The 20,123-nt window shown below is 44.4% G+C and overlaps 2 protein-coding genes across 3 annotated transcripts in view; one reads left to right on the top strand and one right to left on the bottom strand.

Moving 5' to 3' along the window:
- The window catches only part of LOC114573087 (protein Z-dependent protease inhibitor), a 12,409-nt gene extending 3,223 nt beyond the window's left edge, over nucleotides 1–9,186 (top strand). For both annotated transcript variants that reach the window (XM_028605004.1, XM_028605005.1), the window contains exons 3-6: nucleotides 2,792–3,085; nucleotides 3,374–3,647; nucleotides 5,510–5,657; nucleotides 6,515–9,186. In XM_028605004.1, the coding sequence (XP_028460805.1) occupies nucleotides 2,792–3,085; nucleotides 3,374–3,647; nucleotides 5,510–5,657; nucleotides 6,515–6,700 (902 nt within the window). In that variant the 3' untranslated portion in view covers nucleotides 6,701–9,186. The remainder of the gene's footprint in view (nucleotides 1–2,791; nucleotides 3,086–3,373; nucleotides 3,648–5,509; nucleotides 5,658–6,514) is intronic.
- A 222-nt stretch (nucleotides 9,187–9,408) lies between these two features.
- Nucleotides 9,409–20,123, bottom strand: part of ppp4r4 (protein phosphatase 4, regulatory subunit 4) — a 29,708-nt gene continuing 18,993 nt past the window's right edge. Inside the window, exons 19-26 of the mRNA XM_028605991.1 lie at nucleotides 18,626–18,664; nucleotides 16,610–16,681; nucleotides 16,468–16,531; nucleotides 14,715–14,789; nucleotides 13,600–13,690; nucleotides 13,178–13,239; nucleotides 11,933–12,464; nucleotides 9,409–9,527 (exon numbers count right to left, since the gene is read on the bottom strand). Coding sequence (XP_028461792.1) covers nucleotides 9,482–9,527; nucleotides 11,933–12,464; nucleotides 13,178–13,239; nucleotides 13,600–13,690; nucleotides 14,715–14,789; nucleotides 16,468–16,531; nucleotides 16,610–16,681; nucleotides 18,626–18,664 — 981 coding nt within the window. The 3' untranslated portion in view covers nucleotides 9,409–9,481. The remainder of the gene's footprint in view (nucleotides 9,528–11,932; nucleotides 12,465–13,177; nucleotides 13,240–13,599; nucleotides 13,691–14,714; nucleotides 14,790–16,467; nucleotides 16,532–16,609; nucleotides 16,682–18,625; nucleotides 18,665–20,123) is intronic.

Here is a 20,123-nt window from a genome sequence, read left to right as displayed (position 1 = left end):
GCCAGGGGGGTCAGGGGTCAGACAAACTGCCAGGTGGGTCAGGGGTCAGACTGCCAGGTGGGTCAGGGGTCCGACTGCCAGGGGGGTCAGGGGTCAGACAAACTGCTAGGTGGGTCAGGGGTCACACTGCCAGGTGGGTCAGGGGTCACACTGCCAGGTGGGTCAGGGGTCCGACTGCCAGGTGGGTCAGGGGTCAGGGGTCAGACTGCCAGGTGGGTCAGGGGTCAGACACTGCCAGGTGGGTCAGGGGTCCGACTGCCAGAGGGGTCAGGGGTCAAGTATTCTAATTCAAAAGTAATGGACCTTCTTCACAGCAGACATGTTGACTTGTCATAGTAGGAACAGCACAGCTGAGATTGAGAACCTTAATGATGGCTCAGTTCCATCAATGAGTCAGCGTGTACAATACCAGGACCTCTCCTAAGTGGAATGCAGCCATCAGTAATGGTTCAAAGGTCCGACTGCCAGACTTATTGGGACTTTATCTTATTCATTGTAAAAGTTAGACTGGACCTTACCCTTCTCATCTCTTGTTGGGACTTTGTCATAGTAGGAACCCCACAGCTGAGACTGAGTCCATAATGATGGCCCTTTCCATCTCTTATTGGGACTTTATCAATTCACTGGACCCCCCTAAGTGGAACAGCCATCCATGGTTTACATACCCTTCTCATCTCTTATTGGGACTTTATCTTATTCACTGTAACCCCCAGAGTTAGACTAGTCCATACATACCCTTCTCATCTCTTATTGGGACTTTATCTTATTCACTGTAACCCCCAGAGTTAGACTAGTCCATACATACCCTTCTCATCTCCGTGCGTGCTGTAACGCTGTCTGATGGTTCCAGCATTAGCTTAGCCTAGCACAGATCCTGCAGGTAACTGGTTCCAACTAGCCTACTGCTCCCAATAAGTGACAAAAGTGACAAAATAACACCAACATGTTCCTATTTACATGTTGTGATTTGTATAGTCTGGCGTGTACAAAAACAACGTAACATGAGACACAGCCATCTTCTAACAGTAAACAAACCGGGAACTATATTCTCAGACAAGCTTGCTGCGAGCATATCACTCCGCCCAAGTACTATATTCTTCCGCCTGAGAATATGGTTCCGGTTTGTTTACTGTTAGAAAACGACTGTGTCTTATGTTACGTTGTTTTTTGTACACGCGCTGATTCTAAAAATCCCAACATGTAAATAGGAACATGTTGGAGTTATTTTGTCACTTATTGGGAGCAGTAGGATTACTGGAACCAGTTACCTGCAGGATCTGTGCGGGCCTGATGCCGCTGGAGCCGTCAGACAGCATTACAGCACACACAGAGATGAGAAGGGTATGTATGGACTAGTCTAACTCTGGGGGTTACAGTGAATAAGATAAAGTCCCAATAAGAGATGAGAAGGGTATGTATGGACTAGTCTAACTCTGGGGGTTACAGTGAATAAGATAAAGTCCCAATAAGAGATGAGAAGGGTATGTATGGACTAGTCTAACTCTGGGGGTTACAGTGAATAAGATAAAGTCCCAATAAGAGATGAGAAGGGTATGTATGGACTAGTCTAACTCTGGGGGATACAGTGAATAAGATAAAGTCCCAATAAGAGATGAGAAGGGTATGTATGGACTAGTCTAACTCTGGGGGTTACAGTGAATAAGATAAAGTCCCAATAAGAGATGAGAAGGGTATGTATGGACTAGTCTAACTCTGGGGGTTACGGTGAATAAGATAAAGTCCCAATAAGTCGGCGTGTTCCTTTAATACCAGGGTCTCTCCTAAGTGGAATGCAGCCATCAGTAATTGGTCTGAATACACCTGTGCTGGTCCTACTATGACATGTCAACATGTCTGCTGTGAAAAAGGTGTATACAGGTTACAATAGGACAAATAATTATCAACACATAACTAATGTTTCTGATGATAAATATGACTTTTAGCTGTCGAAATATCTCATGTTAGCAAACAAAGATGGTGCTAGTTTAGATCCCTGCTGTGTTGTAACAAGCATTAGGCTGGTAGATGGTTGTGGTGGTCTGGTCTAGGGTTGGTCTAATGCTGATTGTGGTGGTCTGGTCTACGGCTGATTGTGGTGGTCTGGTCTACGGCTGATTGTGGTGGTCTGGTCTACGGCTGATTGTGGTGGTCTGGTCTAGGGTTGGTCTACGGCTGATTGTGGTGGTCTGGTCTACGGCTGATTGTGGTGGGTTGTTCTACTGCTGATTGTGGTGGTCTGGTCTACGGCTGATTGTGGTGGGCTGGTCTACGGCTGATTGTGGTGGGTTGGTCTACTGCTGATTGTGGTGGTCTGATCTACGGCTGATTGTGGTGGGCTGGTCTACGGCTGATTGTGGTGGTTTGGTCTACTGCTGATTGTGGTGGTCTGGTGTACTGCTGATTGTGGTGGTCTGGTCTACTGCTGATTGTGGTGGGCTGGTCTACGGCTGATTGCGGTGGTCTGGTCTACTGCTGATTGTGGTAGTCTGGTCTTCTGCTGATTGTGGTGGGCTGGTCTACTGCTGATTGTGGTGGTCTGGTCTACTGCTGATTGTGGTGGGCTGGTCTACCGCTGATTGTGGTGGTCTGGTCTACTGCTGATTGTGGTAGTCTGGTCTACTGCTGATTGTGGTGGTCTGGTCTACTGCTGATTGTGGTGGGCTGGTCTACTGCTGATTGTGGTGGGCTGGTCTACTGCTGATTGTGGTGGGCTGGTCTACTGCTGATTGTGGTGGTCTGGTCTAACTGCTTTTGATATAAACTCTAAACTTCGGTTCTCTCGTGTTCTCAGACCTGTTCCAGACTCTGAGTGCCGGCGTGCAGCAGGGCAGCGCCGCCATGACCCTGAAGCAAGGCGTGGCCATGTTTCCGGCTCAAGGTATCCAGGTGTCCCCGTCCTACCTGGACCTGCTGCAGACCAAGTTCGGCGGCAGCGTGAAGAGCTTGGCGTACGCTACGCCACCGGAGGCCGCCGACGCCATCAACGTGTGGGCTCAGGAGGTGACCGGAGACGAGGTCCAGGACCTGGTGCCAGACCCAGACCCCCAGACCCAGCTGCTGCTCGCCACGGCTGCCGCATACAATGGTAAGTATCATCTGTCCTGGGGGGGTCACAGGGGGGTCATACCACTGTGTTTTGTGTCTTGCAGCTAGCAGATAGTGAGGAGATGTTTTTTACAGTGTGTTCTGGGTACAGGCAGCTAGCAGCTTAGTGAGGAGATGTTTTTTACAGTGTGTTTTGGGTACAGGCAGCTAGCAGCTTTGTGAGGAGATGTTTTTTACAGTGTGTTTTGGGTACAGGCAGCTAGCAGCTTAGCTTAGAGCACCTTTAAGTCTTCTGTCTGTATAAATAAAGTTTGATTGTGTGTTGCAGTGCGGTTCAGTCCGTCCTTTAACAAGTCCCTGACTCAGGACGAGCGCTTCTACGTGGGAAAGTATCACGTGGTCATGGTTCCCATGATGTTCCGGTCCGATAAGTACTTCCTGGCATACGACCGCTCGCTGAAAGCCGGCGTGCTGAAGCTGCCGATGGCGGGCGGGGCGGCCATGTTGGTGGTGCTGCCGGACGAAGACGTGGACATCACGACGGTGGAGGAGGAAGTGACCGGAGAGAAGATCCAGGCCTGGATCAGACAGCTCAAGAAGACGTGAGACTAGCTAACCCTAACTAACCCCTAGCCATTCCTCTCTTCTTCTTGTTCCTCTCTCTATTGTTTTATAAAACTAAAATTAGGGTTGCACAATATATCGTTATTTAAACTGCCATATCAACTGGCGCAATACACACATTGGGAAAGGCTGCTACATATCGCTAAAGACACCAGAAAACTGCACTATTAAAATATAAACTTAGCACAAAAACTAAGGAAATGTGTGTTTGTAGATTATTTCTCTGTGGTAACGATGCTTTTTGGTAATAAATCTTCTACCGTTAAAGCCTGTTTAGTTCCCTTTCAAATGGAGCCCCATTGGTAAGGAACATGTTTAGTTCCCTTTCTAATGGAGCCCCACCTGTGAGGAACATGTTTAGTTCCCTTTCTAATGGAGCCCCACCTGTAAGGAACATGTTTAGTTCCCTTTCTAATGGAGCCCCACCTGTAAGGAACATGTTTAGTTCCCTTTCTAATGGAGCTCCACCTGTAAGGAACATGTTTAGTTCCCTTTCTAATGGAGCCCCACCTGTAAGGAATATGTTTAGTTCCCTTTCTAATGGAGCCCCACCTGTAAGGAACATGTTTAGTTCCCTTTCTAATGGAGCTCCACCTGTAAGGAACATGTTTAGTTCCCTTTCTAATGGAGCCCCACCTGTAAGGATCATGCATTAGTGGGATGAGCAGCAGAGCTCAGTTTGGGGGTTGGCTCATGAATCTTCTCTGCCAAACAGCTGATTTTACCGTTGACTCGTTTGGTGGATGATTGAAGGTTGAATAAACGAGACATTTTGGCAATTTAACAATTTATTAATTTAACAACCAGGAGTAGAGTAGCGTGTGGAAGAACCATACAGAGCCACACCAGCCCGGCACCTCCTCCTCATGCTGGTCACCAGCCCGGCACCTCCTCCTCATGCTGGTCACCAGCCCGGACCCTCCTCCTCATGCTGGTCACCAGCCCGGCACCTCCTCCTCATGCTGGTCACCAGCCCGGCACCTCCTCCTCATGCTGGTCACCAGCCCGGCACCTCCTCCTCATGCTGGTCACCAGCCCGGCCCCTCCTCCTCATGCTGGTCACCAGCCCGGCCCCTCCTCCTCATGCTGGTCACCAGCCCGGCTCCTCCTCCTCATGCTGGTCACCAGCCCGGCCCCTCCTCCTCATGCTGGTCACCAGCCCGGCCCCTCCTCCTCATGCTGGTCACCAGCCCGGCTCCTCCTCCTCATGCTGGTCACCAGCCCGGCCCCTCCTCCTCATGCTGGTCACCAGCCCGGCCCCTCCTCCTCATGCTGGTCACCAGCCCGGCCCCTCCTCCTCATGCTGGTCACCAGCCCGGCCCCTCCTCCTCATGCTGGTCACCAGCCTGGTAACACACTGCTGTGGGATGGCATCCCATTCTTCAACCAGCATCTGTCGCAAGTCAGCCAACGTGGTCGTGTTGATAACTCAACAACAGCCCGCCCAACATGTCTTGTTTCTTCAAACTCCAATCATCCACCAAACACCAAATGTCTAGGGGGGGGTGTCCGTCTGTCCAGGAACTTTATCCAACTCCGTTAGACTGGACTAAAAATTATGAAAAGACGGAAATAATGAACAAACAACATTTTTGTAGCTAGCCACCAAACACGAACATTAGGATATCTCAGCCAAATTTGCAATTGTTATTTACGACAGGCGTTGCGATATCTCCTGCCGTTTTTGCTGCCGTCGTGCTTTCGTGGGCTCCACGGGTTGGAGAGGCTTGGACCCCCCCGTCGTAACTGCTCGCAGCTCTATAGTTAAAAAGTTTGATCTTTGATAAAGAAATGAAATGTATTTTGAAACTTGTTTTCTGCTGTTTTATTTTGTAAACAGGAAGCTGGAGGTGCAGCTTCCTCGCTTCCTGTTGGAGCAGTCGTACTCTCTGCGGGACGTCCTGCAGACTCTTGACATCACGCAGGTGTTCCAGGACGACGCTGACATCAGCAACATGGGCGGAGCCGAAGGACTGAAACTCACACAGGTGAGAGCCGAGTGACTCAAACTCACACAGGTAAAAGCCCAGAGACTCAAAACTCACACAGGTGAAAGCCCAGGGACTCAAACTCACACAGGTGAGAGCCCAGGGACTCAAACTCACTTGTTGGAGATGAGCCAGGTCTGATAGAATCCATCACTACCCAATGCATGCTGGGTAGCGTACCTAGAGAGAAGAAGGACCCCCCAGCTCTAGTTCCCCTCAGAGGGACCCCCCAGCTCTAGTTCCTCTCAGAAAGACCCCCAGCTCTAGTTCCTCTCAGAGGGACCCCCCAGCTCTAGTTCCCCTCAGAGGGACCCCCCAGCTCTAGTTCCTCTCAGAGAGACCCCCCAGCTCTAGTTCCCCTCAGAGGGACCCCCCAGCTCTAGTTCTCTCAGAGAGACCCCCCAGCTCTAGTTCCTCTCAGAGAGACCCCCCAGCTCTAGTTCCTCTCAGAGAGACCCCTAGCTCTAGTTCCTCTCAGAGAGACCCCCAGCTCTACTTCTCTCAGAGAGACCCCCCAGCTCTAGTTCCCTCAGAGGAACTCCCAGCTCTAGTTCTCTCAGAGGGACCCCCCCCAGCTATAGTTCCCCTCAAAGAGACCCCCCAGCTCTAGTTCTCTCAGAGGGACCCCCCAGCTCTAGTTCCCTCAGAGGGACCCCCCAGCTCTAGTTCCCTCAGAGGGACCCCCCAGCTCTAGTTCCCTCAGAGGGACCTCCCAGCTCTAGTTCTCTCAGAGGGACCTCCCAGCTCTAGTTACCCCAGAGGGACCCCCCAGCTCTAAAGCTCGTTGCTAACGGTGTGTTAGCGTGTGGCTAACAGTGTGTTAGCTCATTGCTAACGGTGTGTTGTGTGTTTTCCAGGTTTATCACAAGTCTCGCGTGTCAGTGGCTGAGAACGATGACATCACAGCGGGAGGCGGAGCCAGTGTGTTCTCCAGCCTGCCCCCCCGCCTGACGGTCAACAGACCCTTCCTCTTCATCGTGTACGAGACGGCGAGCCGTGCCCTGCTCGCCATGGGCCGCGTCATCGACCCCTCCAGCAAATAACCGCTAACGGTTCCCAACCCGAGGCTCCAGACCCCCCCAAAGGGACGGGAGAGGAACCAAACGGGTCCCGAGACAGTTTCAGATATCTCATCGCAAACTAATCGCATGATTGGCTGTCGTTAACTCGCGGTTAATGATAGGGCTGGGCAATATATCGATATTATATCGATATCCTGATATGAGACTAGATATTGTCTTAGATTTTGGATATGCTAATATCGTGATATGACATAAGAGTCTTTTCCTGGTTTTAAAGGCTACATTACAGTAAAGTGATGTCATGTTCTGACCTCACCAGACTCTTCTATTATTCACCTTAACCCACTCAGTCATTATATCTACATTACTGAAGATTATTTATCTAAAATCTCATTGTGAAGATATTTTGTTAAAGCACCAATTGTAAACCCTATAATATCGCCACAATATCGACATTGAGGTATTAGGACAAGAATATCGTGATATCTAATTATCTCCATATCGCCCAGCCCTAGTTAATGGCGTTCTTTATATGTTCTAATAACGTTTCTTTAGTTCTGTATCGTTCCAGTATCAGATCCGATACCAGTATCAGATCAGCCTCCGATACTAACCTAACCTAAACCGCTGGCATTAGAGAGTACTGGAGAGTATTAGAGAATACCGGAGAGTATTGGAGAGTATTAAAGAGTACTGGAGAGTACTGGAGAGTTTAACCCTCCTGGTGTCCTCGGGTCAAATCGGACCCATTTTTAAAAGGTTTCCATATCAGAACATTTGGGTTTTCTTTTAACCAAATTGTTCAAAAGGAATAACGTGGATGGTTCTGTTCAGCGCTGTTCACACGTTAAATACGTGATCAGTTCACTACTTTCTTTGAATTTGAAATTTTATAACATTTTAAGAAGAAAGTTCATAAAAGAACGTTGAAAAAAGTGACAAAAAAAGTTGGAAAAAAACGGTTAAAAAATCGACAAAGATTTCAGAAAAAGCTTGAAATATACGTGGAACATCTGGAAAAGTTACAGTAACGCTGGTCTTATGGTTTTAATTTAAAATTTTGACCCAGAAAACCAACCATGTGTGCAGGTTGATAGGTAGACAAGACGAGAGTTAAAGGAGTCATCCGAGTATCTGAGTATTTCTGAGTATCTGAGTACTTCTGAGTATTTCTGAGTCTCTGAGTATCATGTAGTTAGTTTTAAAGCTCACATTGATTTTACGTTTATTCGGCTTATGTGCTGCCAAAAAGCATTAGACTGGGAAACTGAATGTATGCTTAGTTTGTCAGCGTTAGCTGTGAGGTTTCTGACGGAAAAAGCAGCGTTTCTACGGCACCCTGGAAAAGCAACGATTTGGTATTTTCTGTATTTTCAACTTTTACATCCGTGATATTTAACCGCAGAGTAACGTCAGACAATCTGCTTCCTGTTTACACCGCCACGAACATGCCCAGTGTGTGTGTGAATGGTCATGTGATTGTGTTATCAGACTTAATATGGACGGAGACGTGGAAAGCCCAAAGTGCCACGAAACGACTACATTTTAACGCAAACAACATTTAAAAACACCGCATTTTACACTGTTTTATTTGTCAAAAAAACGCTATTCTCTGCGCTTTTGTCAGTTGCTGTAAAAAGTTTTCTTTCCAGAAACCTCACAGCAAACGTTGAGGCATGCACTGTTTCTACGACCTTTTTCAATGTAAAAGACGCAATTTTATGAAAACTCAAAATACCAGCAGAGAATAGCAGCGTTTTTGACGCTGTTAAAAGCAGTGTTTTTAAATGTAAATCATGTTTAAAATGTAGCCGTTTGATATCACTTTGGGCTTTCCATGCTGAGATTAGTTCGCTACTGAAAACTCTTGTGTGCACGGAGATTGTTTCTGTCTCAAAACAACGCTTACAAATTAAAACGTAGCCATGTAAATGTCTCTGAGTCAGAGTCACTGAGATGTAACTGTGGTTCTCTGAGTCTGAGACAGAGTCACTGATGTAACTATGGTTCTCTGAGTCTGAGACAGAGTCACTGATGTAACTGTGGTTCTCTGAGTCTGAGACAGAGTCACTGATGTAACTGTGGTTCTCTGAGTCTGAGACAGAGTCACTGATGTAACTGTGGTTCTCTGAGTCAGAGTCACTGATGTAACTATGGTTCTCTGAGTCTGAGACAGAGTCACTGATGTAACTATGGTTCTCTGAGTCTGAGACAGAGTCACTGATGTAACTGTGGTTCTCTGAGTCTGAGACAGAGTCACTGATGTAACTGTGGTTCTCTGAGTCTGAGACAGAGTCACTGATGTAACTGTGGTTCTCTGAGTTGGAGAGAGAGTCACTGATATAACTGGTTCTCTGAGTCTGAGACAGTTATTAACTAATTATTGGCTCATTAGTAAACGTTAGCATCATTAGCTATTGTAGCATGTGTGCTGTATATAAAAACACTTCCTGTACTAATATTTAAACATAACCATGTGTGTAAAACATTAAACATTACAATGTGAACTTCTGTGCCTGTCATCTCTTGACACATGATGTCATCAAATATCACAATACAGATTAAAAATCAAAAACACACCGACAGTTTGTTTGTGTGGCATTTACTGAACCAATCAGGTGACATTATGAGATCATGTGATTAGACAGCGCTCAGAAAGCAAAAGAGAAGTCGCACTCGTCTGTCTGAAGGGAGAGATGATGTCCTGTTGCATTCTGGATAATGTCCTGAAGTCCATTGACTCGTGAACCCTGAATGCTGATTGGCTGATCGCCGGGCGGAGGTATGATGACATCATCGTCTTCAGTCTCGCCCCGACTGGACGCTGAACGAGTTTGACTTCCTGTTTCTGTAGAACGAAAAGGAAACGGCACAAAAATCATTTAAATCACTGAAGCCGAATGAAAAAAAAAAAAAAAGAAAATATTTAGAAGAGGTAGAATTTCAAAAATATGAAAAACCCACTCTCCAAAAGATGTAAAAATCCCAGTTCAGGGGGCTCAAAACATGTTTCTGTCTGTAAATATGTTTCCCAACGATTTTATGAACATTAACCAGTAAAGTTAGGTAAATGTTAGTGATCTAGACCAGTGGTTCTCAACCTGGGGTCCGGGCACCCCTCAGGGGGGCGGCAAAGATCACCGGGGGAGGGGCACAAGTCTGGTTTGAGGTTGAGGTAAAAAAAATAAATATTTGCACATGTTAAACAAATTATGATAATACACTAGAATATATAATGTATACAAAAGTCTGTATGAAAACTATATGTTTTTGTTCTGGCTTAAAATTTTAGGCTGCTTAGTAGGCCACACCTCCGGGACCTCTTAACCTGGGACCCTTGCTGTCATCAAGTTAGCTGTTAGCTGCTAGCTGTTAGCTGCTAGCATCCTCATCTTTCCTGCCGCCACGGAATCACTATTTTATGAATGAAACATGGCGGAGAAACGTCAAAGTCTTGATAACTGCTCTGTATTAAAAAAGAAAGTAAGGCTCTATCTCGAGAGTTACCTCAACTTGGGTTTCGAGGTGGGGGGGGCTCAGCTTTTCTTAGACATAAGTAGGGGGGGCGCCAAGGAAAAAAGGTTGGGAACCACTGGTCTAGACAGTATATATCAAGGTCAAGGTAAACTTTATTATCCACAAGTAGAAATCATTACACGCTCCATTGTTATACAGCCTACTGCATAACATTAAAAACATAAATACAAAACATTAAAACATAGGAAAACAAGGACAAGACAATAAAAACATTGAGGAAATATATATATATATATATATATATATATATATATATATATATATATACACACATATATATATATATATATATATATGATTCAACCCATCCTCTTCATCAGAATTTTTTAAGAAGCAACAGGTCAAGTGGCAGACTCCTGCAAAGGAAAATTAGGACTACAAGGTACAGCAAGTCTTTTGTGCCTACAGCAATATAGACTGGACAACAATAGACTTAAAAACTCTTGGGCATTTTAAACTATGGGCATACTGTATATATCAAAACTCAACTTTTAAATACATGCTTGTCATGTTTCCTCAATGTTTTTATTGTCTGGTCCTTGTTTTCCTATCTTTTAACGTTTTGTATTTGTTTTTGTATATATATATATATATATATATATATATATATATACCCCTAACCCTAGTCTAGTAACGCTGGCTCCCTCTAGTGGTACGCAGATGGAATCGCTGATGTATTTTTTTTAAATGAAATTAATTAATTTAAAAACATAACATAGAAATACTACATTTTCAATTATACTTTAACTATGATCAGTTAAAAGTAATTAAAAAAAAAAGTTTGTTAAAGTGTTATTTTTTTTTTAGATACCAGCTCCACAGTAACTCTTCTGAACGGAGCGTGCATACATCCATGATTAGTTACGAGCTGGGGTGCAAGATAGTAAGCAGAGGTAACATGAGTGGTTAGAAAACAGGAACGATCGGGAAGAGAAGTGTGGATGGGGAGGAGAAAATCTACAGCAGCCCTGTTGAAACTATCAGGGCACGGGTAAGGGTTAGACCTTCCTCCACAATTCAAATTCAATGATGTTGTACTGTGGTTGTTTTTATTTGTTGCTGTTTGGTATATATATTTCTTACTGCTCACTGTAATCCAAATTGCCCCTCAGGGATTATAAAGTGACCCTGACAGCTCTGTGGAGGAAGGTCTGGCTAGTCCACACAGCATTCCTGGATGGGAGAACGATGTGCTCTGGTTTATTGGCATTTCTTTAAACCAATCAGAATCATCCTGGGCGGGGCTAAGCTCCGGACGGAGCCACGGTGCCTCTGCTAAATAGTCTCAGGAAGGAACTTGTTTTGGTGGAACATGTGTACGTTCAAAAGTAGTTTGAGTTGTGCAACAGAAAACTCAGATTGGACAGATAGTCTAGCTAGCTGTCTGGATTTACCCTGCAGAGATCTGAGGAGCAGTTAGACAGACAGACAGATAGTCTAGCTACCTTCCACCGCAGCGCTGTGGAGGAAGGTCTGGACATGGGAGAAGTCAACACTTGGAATGTGCCTTTGTGAATACTTTCATAGCTGTGTCTAAGTGCAGTGTAAAAAGGGCTAAAATTGAGATCATTAGCTCATAAATAATACTGTTATTAACATTTGGAAGTAAGGGTACTCATTTGGACAAAAATCCGAAGCGCTGGTACTCAGTATGGATGAGATCTGGCCCATTTCAACCAATGGTTCTACCACCGGAACATTTCAGCAAAAACTCACATCGACAGCTTTCTGGACTGGCCGTCCTTCACCGTGCAGCCTCGCTCCATCGTTTTACTGCGCTGGTCCAAAGAACTGGGCCTGTGGTCTCTCTGGTCCAACGTACTTGTTCTGGGGTCTCTCTGGTCCAAAGAACTGGGCCTGTGGTCTCTCTGGTCCAACGTACTTGTTCTGGGGTCTCTCTGGTCCAAAGTACTCGGCCTGTGGTCTCTCTGGTCCAACGTACTTGTTCTGTGGTCTCTCTGGTCCAACGTACTGGTTCTGTGGTCTCTCTGGTCCAAAGAACTGGGCCTGTGGTCTCTCTGGTCAATGGTGCTGGGTCTATGGTCCATGCTACCTGTTCTCTGCTCCATCAGATTGTTCCTGTGGTCCATGTTACTGGTTCTATGATCTCTCTGATCCAGGCTACTGGTTCTGTGGTCCAGGGTACCGGCCCTGTCCAGGAGGCTGGTGGTGTTGCTACGGATCAGAACCGGCATGGAGGAGGGGGACTGGGTCACTAGAGAGAAGTGGGCGGTCCTTAAGGAGTCATCTATAAAACAAGTGAAGTGTCAGTAAAGACGTACTGTATGTGTGTGTTAAATATGCAACCCCCCCCTCCATTACATACGTTACGTGTCATTTAGCTGAGGCTTTTATCCAAAGAGACTTCCAATTAAGTGCTCTCAACCCTGAAGGTGCAAACTCCAGACAACCAGTAGGAAGTGCAAATACATTAGCTTTAAAATAGGTAATGCTACAAAGAGACATGAAAGTGCAGGTTCAAGAATTTGTTTTAGTTTTTTTAATTATCCGAGGTGTAGTCAGAAGAGATGTGTTTTTAGCCTTCGGTGAAAGATGTGTAGGCTTTCAGCCATCCTGATGTCAATAGGGAGCTCATTCACCATTTAGGAGCCAGGACAGTGAACAGTCTGGATTTGGTTGAGTGATTAGTTCTCCCTCGCTGTGGGGGGGCAGCCAGAAGGTTGGCTGATGCAGAGCAGAGTGGGGGGGAGGGGGTTGGGGTATGTCCTGGATGTAAGCTGGGGCTGATCTGTTCATGGCCCTGTATGAGAGTGCTAGTGTCTTGAAGCAGATGCTGGCAGCAATTGGTAAACCCCCCATCTTATACGACCCACAGGAGCATTTCATAAATTAGCACCCCTAGTGGTGGCAGGAAGTACGTCCTCATAGAACAACCACCTATGGGGGAGTTTTCAGAGGATGTGGGTCTCTAAATATGCAGCTGTATGTAGGAGGAGGTACCTTTGCTTGATAACATGGAGGACTTCCCAGGTCCAGACATACTGCTCAGCTCTTTCACTTTCCTGAAACAGAGACACAAAACAGGAGATTAAGAACTCTTGAGCCAAACTGTAATCTTAATTTCTCCCCAATTTCGGGTCGCATTACTGCTGAAACATATCCGGTTGGGTAGTATTTGGATTTGAAGCATTTATTGGTGATTTATTTACAGTACAAAGTCCTGCTCCGTTGCAGACAGACTGAATCTGACTGACGTTAAAGCAACACTATGTAACTTTTCCATTTCTGGTCCCCCTACAGGTTGTCTCATTGGAACTACAGCCACCATGTTGCAAGTATGAATCTGAAAACAGTATATAATAGGTCTCGTTCAAACGTGTGTTACATGGTAGTTAAAGGGAAGGAAGGCTGGTGGTTCTTACAGAGGTCTGTCTGAGTTGGCAGCTTTGGATGTCGTCGGCTGACTGCTGAGAGATCGACTCCGGGACAGTTTAGCCTTCCTCATCTCTCTACCTGTAAGAAGATAATCATCATCATCATCATCACCATCACCATCATCATCATCATCATCATGGTACGCCTCCATGTTCTGAGACGAAGATTCTTAGTTTCACTGTAGTAAGTAGCAGAGACAGGGACTAGAGTCGCAACACAGAGACTTGGACTCTACTGTATCTGAGAGACTTGGACTGTAGCTCAGAGACTTGGACTCTAACTCTAACTCTAACTCAGAGACTTGGACTCTAACTCAGAGACTTGGACTCTAACTCAGAGACTTGGACTTTAACTCAGAGACTTGGACTCTAACTCAGAGACTTGGACTTTAACTCAGAGACTTGGACTTTAACTCAGAGACTTGGACTCTAACTCAGAGACTTGGACTTTAACTCAGAGACTTGGACTTTAACTCAGAGACTTGGACTCTAGCTCAGAGACCTGGACTCTAACTCAGAGACTTGGACTCTAACTCAGAGACTTGGACTCTAACTCAGCGACTTGGACTCTAACTCAGAGACCTGGACTCTAACTCAGAGACTTGGACTTTAACTCAGAGACTTGGAGTACATAGTCAGAGAAGACAACACTTTGTCATTTAATATATTGTTAAAGCAAAAATATTGAATACAGCCTTTGATAAAAGGCACATTAAAAATTAAAAAGGCCTCCAACTAGACAGAAGATAAGAAAGTTGTGTTTACATTCACCAGTAACATTTTAACTATTTATGTATTTTAACTGCAGCATTGCACAATTATGTAACTCTTTGGCACTTTAATTTCTCATTTTATTGCTAAGAATTATGCACTTTGGATACTATTTTTATTGTTATTGCTTGTTGTTTGTCAGAACTTTGTGTCGTCTTCTGTATGTGTCGTGTACTGTTTTGTCCGTACTGACGATAGTTACAAGTTGTGTTTTCTTTTGAGGAGACGTGTAAGAGCACATACATTCCCCCTCGTGGGATAGTAAAGTTTACTTTGACTTTGAGGTCTACAAACACAATTGCAGATTTTCGTCCCTCCTACTTTGGTCTCACCGGAGGACAAGGTGGCTCCGGCCGAGGACACAGACATGGATTTGGTTGCAGATAGACTGGTCTTACTGTCTCTTCCTGTCAAAGAAAGACACTGAGTAATAAACTCTGACCAGTAATACAACTTTTACCTTCACTAACATTCAGACAAACCCCACACACAGCAAACACTCCTTCTGAACTTTGAAGTAGTTTTCTTCATCCTGCTCCCACTGAATTTCTGACTACTTCTGCCCGCACCGGCAAAGCTCTGAGAAAGATGCATTGATTTTGTTTCTTCTTCCGTCCTGCATGAGAAAACCAGCATTTTATAGGCTATTAACCGGCCCCGTCAGACACCGCCTACCTAGTCTAAAGTCTCTACACTGGCTTACTATGCCCCAAAGAATAGATTTCAAAATTCTTCTGCTAGTTTATAAGTCCCTAAATGGTTTAGGGCCAAATTAGCTTTCGGATCTACTTGTGAACTATGAACCAAAGAGGCCTCTAAGATCATCAGGGACAGGTCTGCTTGCCATCCCCAGAATCAGAACCAAAAAGGGGTTCAGCAGCGTTCAGTTTCTATGCTCCACATATCTGGAACAAACTTCCGGTAAACTGTAGATCAGCACCCACGCTCAGCTCTTTTAAATCAAGGCTGAACACCTTTCTTTTTGATACTGCCTAGGTTTAATTCTTTGCACTGCACTGTATTGGGAATTTTATTCTTATATTCCTGTATTTAATCTATTTTTGATTAACTGTTTTAATTTTGTATGAATTATTTTAATGTTGTATTAACTATTTTTAATTTAGTATTAATTTCTAACTGTGTTTTAATGTTTTATGTAAAGCACATTGAATTGCACCGCTGCTGAAATGTGCTATACTAATAAAATTGCCTTGCCTTGCCTTACCAAGAGCCTGGGTCTGTCCCAGGTTTCTTCCTGAGAGGGAGGTTTTCCTCACCACTGTCCCACTGAATGCTTGCTCTTGGGGGAATCACTGGAATTGTTGGGTCTTTATTAAATTATAGAGTGTGGTCTAGACCTACTCTATCTGTAAAGTGTCTTGAGATAATTCTTGTTATGGCTCCCTTGTAAAAGAGATTTGACTATCTCAATGGGACATCACCTGGTAAAATAAAGGATAAATAAAAAAAATTAAAAAAAATGATTTGATACTATAAATAAAATTGAACTGAATTGAAATTGAATTAATAATAATAACTTTGTTTTATCAACAACTTTGCACCATCACACGGCACATAAAAATAGACTGCTTTGCAAAAAATATGAAATGAAACGCTCCATCTCTGATAATGCTGGTAAGCGCTCTTTGTTAAACTTCCACCATTGAAGCACCATTTATTGCCTCCATCCTGTCGCTAGGCTACATCCCGATCCTGCAGTGTTTTTTTTAGCTCCCGCGAGACAAGTGTTGGACAGCGGACCCAATCATAATGCAGCCCTTTACTTTGAAGCCAACTGTAAAGCTGTGTGCAAAAAGGGTTGTATTGTTTATCGAACTATAAAGACCATGTGTTATTGAGTCAGTCCTGTTCTTTTCCTTTATGCATCTTTAAAGGGGAGGAATTCCTTAAACCAAATACTTAAATGATCCAGTCAGCTGATTGGAGAGGCACAACTTTCCCCAGCGTCCCTGTATATCAGACCGTTACAGATTATAGTCTGTTTTCATAGATGCTACAAAACAAATCTACCTACAGGTACACGTACAGTAACCTAAACCTTCACTTGTTTTATGTAAACCTTACGTTTTCTCTCGGGGTGTTTTTCAGAGTTGACTTTCCCTTCACTCTGCTGGCGCTCCAGCTGTTCCTGGCAACAGAGGACACGTCGTTAACACCAAACAGAAAGTTATTCTGACTGAAGATGATCCGTCAGCGTCAGACTCACCATCTCCAGCAGCAGAGTCTCCTCCTTCTCCTTCTTCTGGTCCAGTAGATCTCTCTCCTGCCTCTTGTGAAACTGCAGAAACACAAAACACCCAGCGGAGGAACACAGAGGTTATACGGTAACCCATCTTTACTCCCAACTGGTAAAATACTGACGCAAAAATCCTCCTTTAGCCTCTGTCTGGAATGCACCGGGAAGAGCAGCAGCTAGACCACGGCGCTGTTAGATGCAAAGTATGAAGAGACAGCAGTAGAGAGTAGTATGTAGAGACATCAGTAGAGAGTAGTGTGTAGTAGAGAGTAGTATGTAGAGAGACAACAGTAGAGACTAGTATGTAGAGACAACAGTAGAGAGTAGTATGTAGAGAGACATCAGTAGAGAGTAGTATGTAGAGAGACAGCAGTAGAGAGTAGTATGTAGAAGAGAGTAGTATGTAGAGAGACAGCAGTAGAGAGTAGTATGTAGAAGAGAGTAGTATGTAGAGACAACAGTAGAGAGTAGTGTGTAGTAGAGAGTAGTATGTAGAGAGACAACAGTAGAGAGTAGTATGTAGAGAGACATCAGTAGAGAGTAGTATGTAGAGACAGCAGTAGAGAGTAGTATGTAGAGAAACAGCAGTAGAGAGTAGTATGTAGAGAGACATCAGTAGAGAGTAGTATGTAGAGAGACAGCAGTAGAGAGTAGTATGTAGAAGAGAGTAGTATGTAGAGAGACAGCAGTAGAGAGTAGTATGTAGAAGAGAGTAGTATGTAGAGACAACAGTAGAGAGTAGTGTGTAGTAGAGAGTAGTATGTAGAGAGACAACAGTAGAGAGTAGTATGTAGAGAGACATCAGTAGAGAGTAGTATGTAGAGAGACATCAGTAGAGAGTAGTATGTAGAGAGACAACAGTAGAGAGTAGTATGTAGAGAGACATCAGTAGAGAGTAGTATGTAGAGACAGCAGTAGAGAGTAGTATGTAGAGACAACAGTAGAGAGTAGTGTGTAGTAGAGAGTAGTATGTAGAGAGACAACAGTAGAGAGTAGTATGTAGAGAGACAACAGTAGAGAGTAGTATGTAGAGAGACATCAGTAGAGAGTAGTATGTAGAGACAGCAGTAGAGAGTAGTATGTAGAGAAACAGCAGTAGAGAGTAGTATGTAGAGAGACAGCAGTAGAGAGTAGTATGTAGAGAGACAGCAGTAGAGAGACAGCAGTAGAGAGTAGTATGTAGAGAGACAGCAGTAGAGAGTAGTATGTACAGAGACAGCAGTAGAGAGTAGTACAGGTTAAAAAACCCAAGACTTTCCCCCAGAAGACCGGGGTTCATGTCCAGACCAAGGGCGTCTAAATATGACGCTAACGGAGACTTAGCATCAGTAAAAAAAGGAGCCTTTTAGCATCAATAACAAAGGAGAGTTAGCATCAGTAACAAAGGAGACTTAGCATCAATAACAAAGGAGACTTTTAGCATCAGTAACAAAGGAGACTTTTAGCATCAATAACAAAGGAGACTTTTAGCATCAATAACACAGGAGACTTTTAGCATCAGTAACAAAGGAAACTTTTAGCATCAATAACAAAGGAGACTTTTAGCATCAGTAACAAAGGAGACTTTTAGCATCAGTAACAAAGGAGACTTTTAGAATCAGTAACAAAGGAGACTTTTAGCATCAATAACAAAGGAGACTTTTAGCATCAGTAACAAAGGAGACTTTTAGCATCAGTAACAAAGGAGACTTTTAGAATCAGTAACAAAGGAGACTTTTAGCATCAATAACAAAGGAGACTTTTAGCATCAATAACAAAGGAGACTTTTAGCATCAGTAACAAAGGAGACTTTTAGCATCAATAACAAAGGAGAGTTAGCATCAGTAATAAAGGAGACTTTTAGCAATAACAAACACCAAAGGCACCGGACCAAGCGTTGATTTTGAGAATGTGTTGGCGAGGGGAACCAAGGCGGAGGCACACGGCAGTTACAGAGGAACCAAACACTCAGCTGTTTAATCCCTAATGAAAATAAAATGTTCTTACGGGCTCTGCAATGTCCAGTTTGTCCAGTTCCAACACGGTCTGAAAAACATTATGAACACAGAACACAACAACAGAGTTGGTGAATATAATACAGTCTCAGTGTGTTTATGTTAATATAATACAGTCTCAGTGTGATTATGTTAATATAATACAGTCTCAGTGTGTTTATTTTAATATAATACAGTCTCAGTGTGAATATATATTAATATAATACAGTCTCAGTGTGATTATGTTAATATAATACAGTGTCAGTGTGTTTATGTTAATATAATACAGTCTAAGTGTGATTATGTTAATATAATACAGTCTCAGAGTGTTTATTTTAATATAATACAGTCTCAGTGTGAATATATATTAATATAATACAGTCTCAGTGTGATTATATTAATATAATACAGTCTCAGTGTGTTTATATTGATATAATACAGTCTCAGTGATTATATATTAATATAATACAGTCTCAGTGTGAATATATATTAATATAATAAAGTCTCAGTGTGATTATATTAATATAATACAGTCTCATGGAGTCTATAACGAACACCATGTTTGAACATAGGGATGCTCATAAGTGTACCTGGTACCAGAGCACCCTAGGCCGAAGGTCAATGATCGATTTTATAATCGTTTCATCTGATCTGAGGCCGTATGTTTTGGACACTCGGGTGAAGAGAGGGGCAGAACTGTCAACCGATCACCATCTGGTGGTGAGTTGGGTCAGGGGGTGGGGGAAGATTCTGGACAAACCTGGTAAGCCCAAACGTGTAGTGCGGGTAAATTGGGAACGTCTGGAGGAGGCCCCTGTCCGACAGACTTTCAACTCACACCTCCGGCGGAGCTTTTTCGTGCATCCCTGTTGAGGCTGGGGCATTGAACCCAGTGGACAATGTTCAAAGTTTCCATTGCTGAAGCTGCGGCGAGGAGCTGTGGTCTTAGGGTCTTAGGTGCCTCAAGGGGCGGTAACCCACGAACACCGTGGTGGACACCGGTGGTCAGGGAAGCCGTCTGACTGAAGAAGGAGTCTTTCCGGGATATGTTATCCCAGAGGACTCCTGAGGTAGTTGCAGGGTACCAAAGGGCCCGAAGGGCTGCAACCTCTGCTGTGAAAGAGGCAAAGCAGCGGGTGTGGGAGAAGTTTGGAGAAGACATGGAGAAGGACTTTTGGTCGGCACCAAAGTGCTTCTGGAAAACTGTTCGCCACCTCAGGAGGGGGAAGCGGGGAACCATCCAAGCTGTGTACAGTAAGGATGGGACACTGTTGACCTCAACTGAGGAGGTAATAGGGCGGTGGAAGGAGCACTTTGAGGAACTCCTGAATCCGACTAATACGCCCTCTATGTTAGAGGCAGAGCTGGAGGATAACAGGGGGTTTGTCGTCGATTTCCCAGGCGGAGGTCACTGATGTAGTCAAACAACTCCACAGTGGCAAAGCCCCGGGGATTGATAAGATCCGTCCAGAAATGCTCAAGGCTCTGGGTGTGGAGGGGCTGTCCTGGTT

Source organism: Perca flavescens, chromosome 18 (genome assembly GCF_004354835.1).
Source record: "Perca flavescens isolate YP-PL-M2 chromosome 18, PFLA_1.0, whole genome shotgun sequence".
In the NCBI taxonomy this organism is placed as follows: Eukaryota; Metazoa; Chordata; class Actinopteri; order Perciformes; family Percidae; genus Perca; species Perca flavescens.
This window is presented reverse-complemented; position numbering and strand designations above follow the sequence as displayed.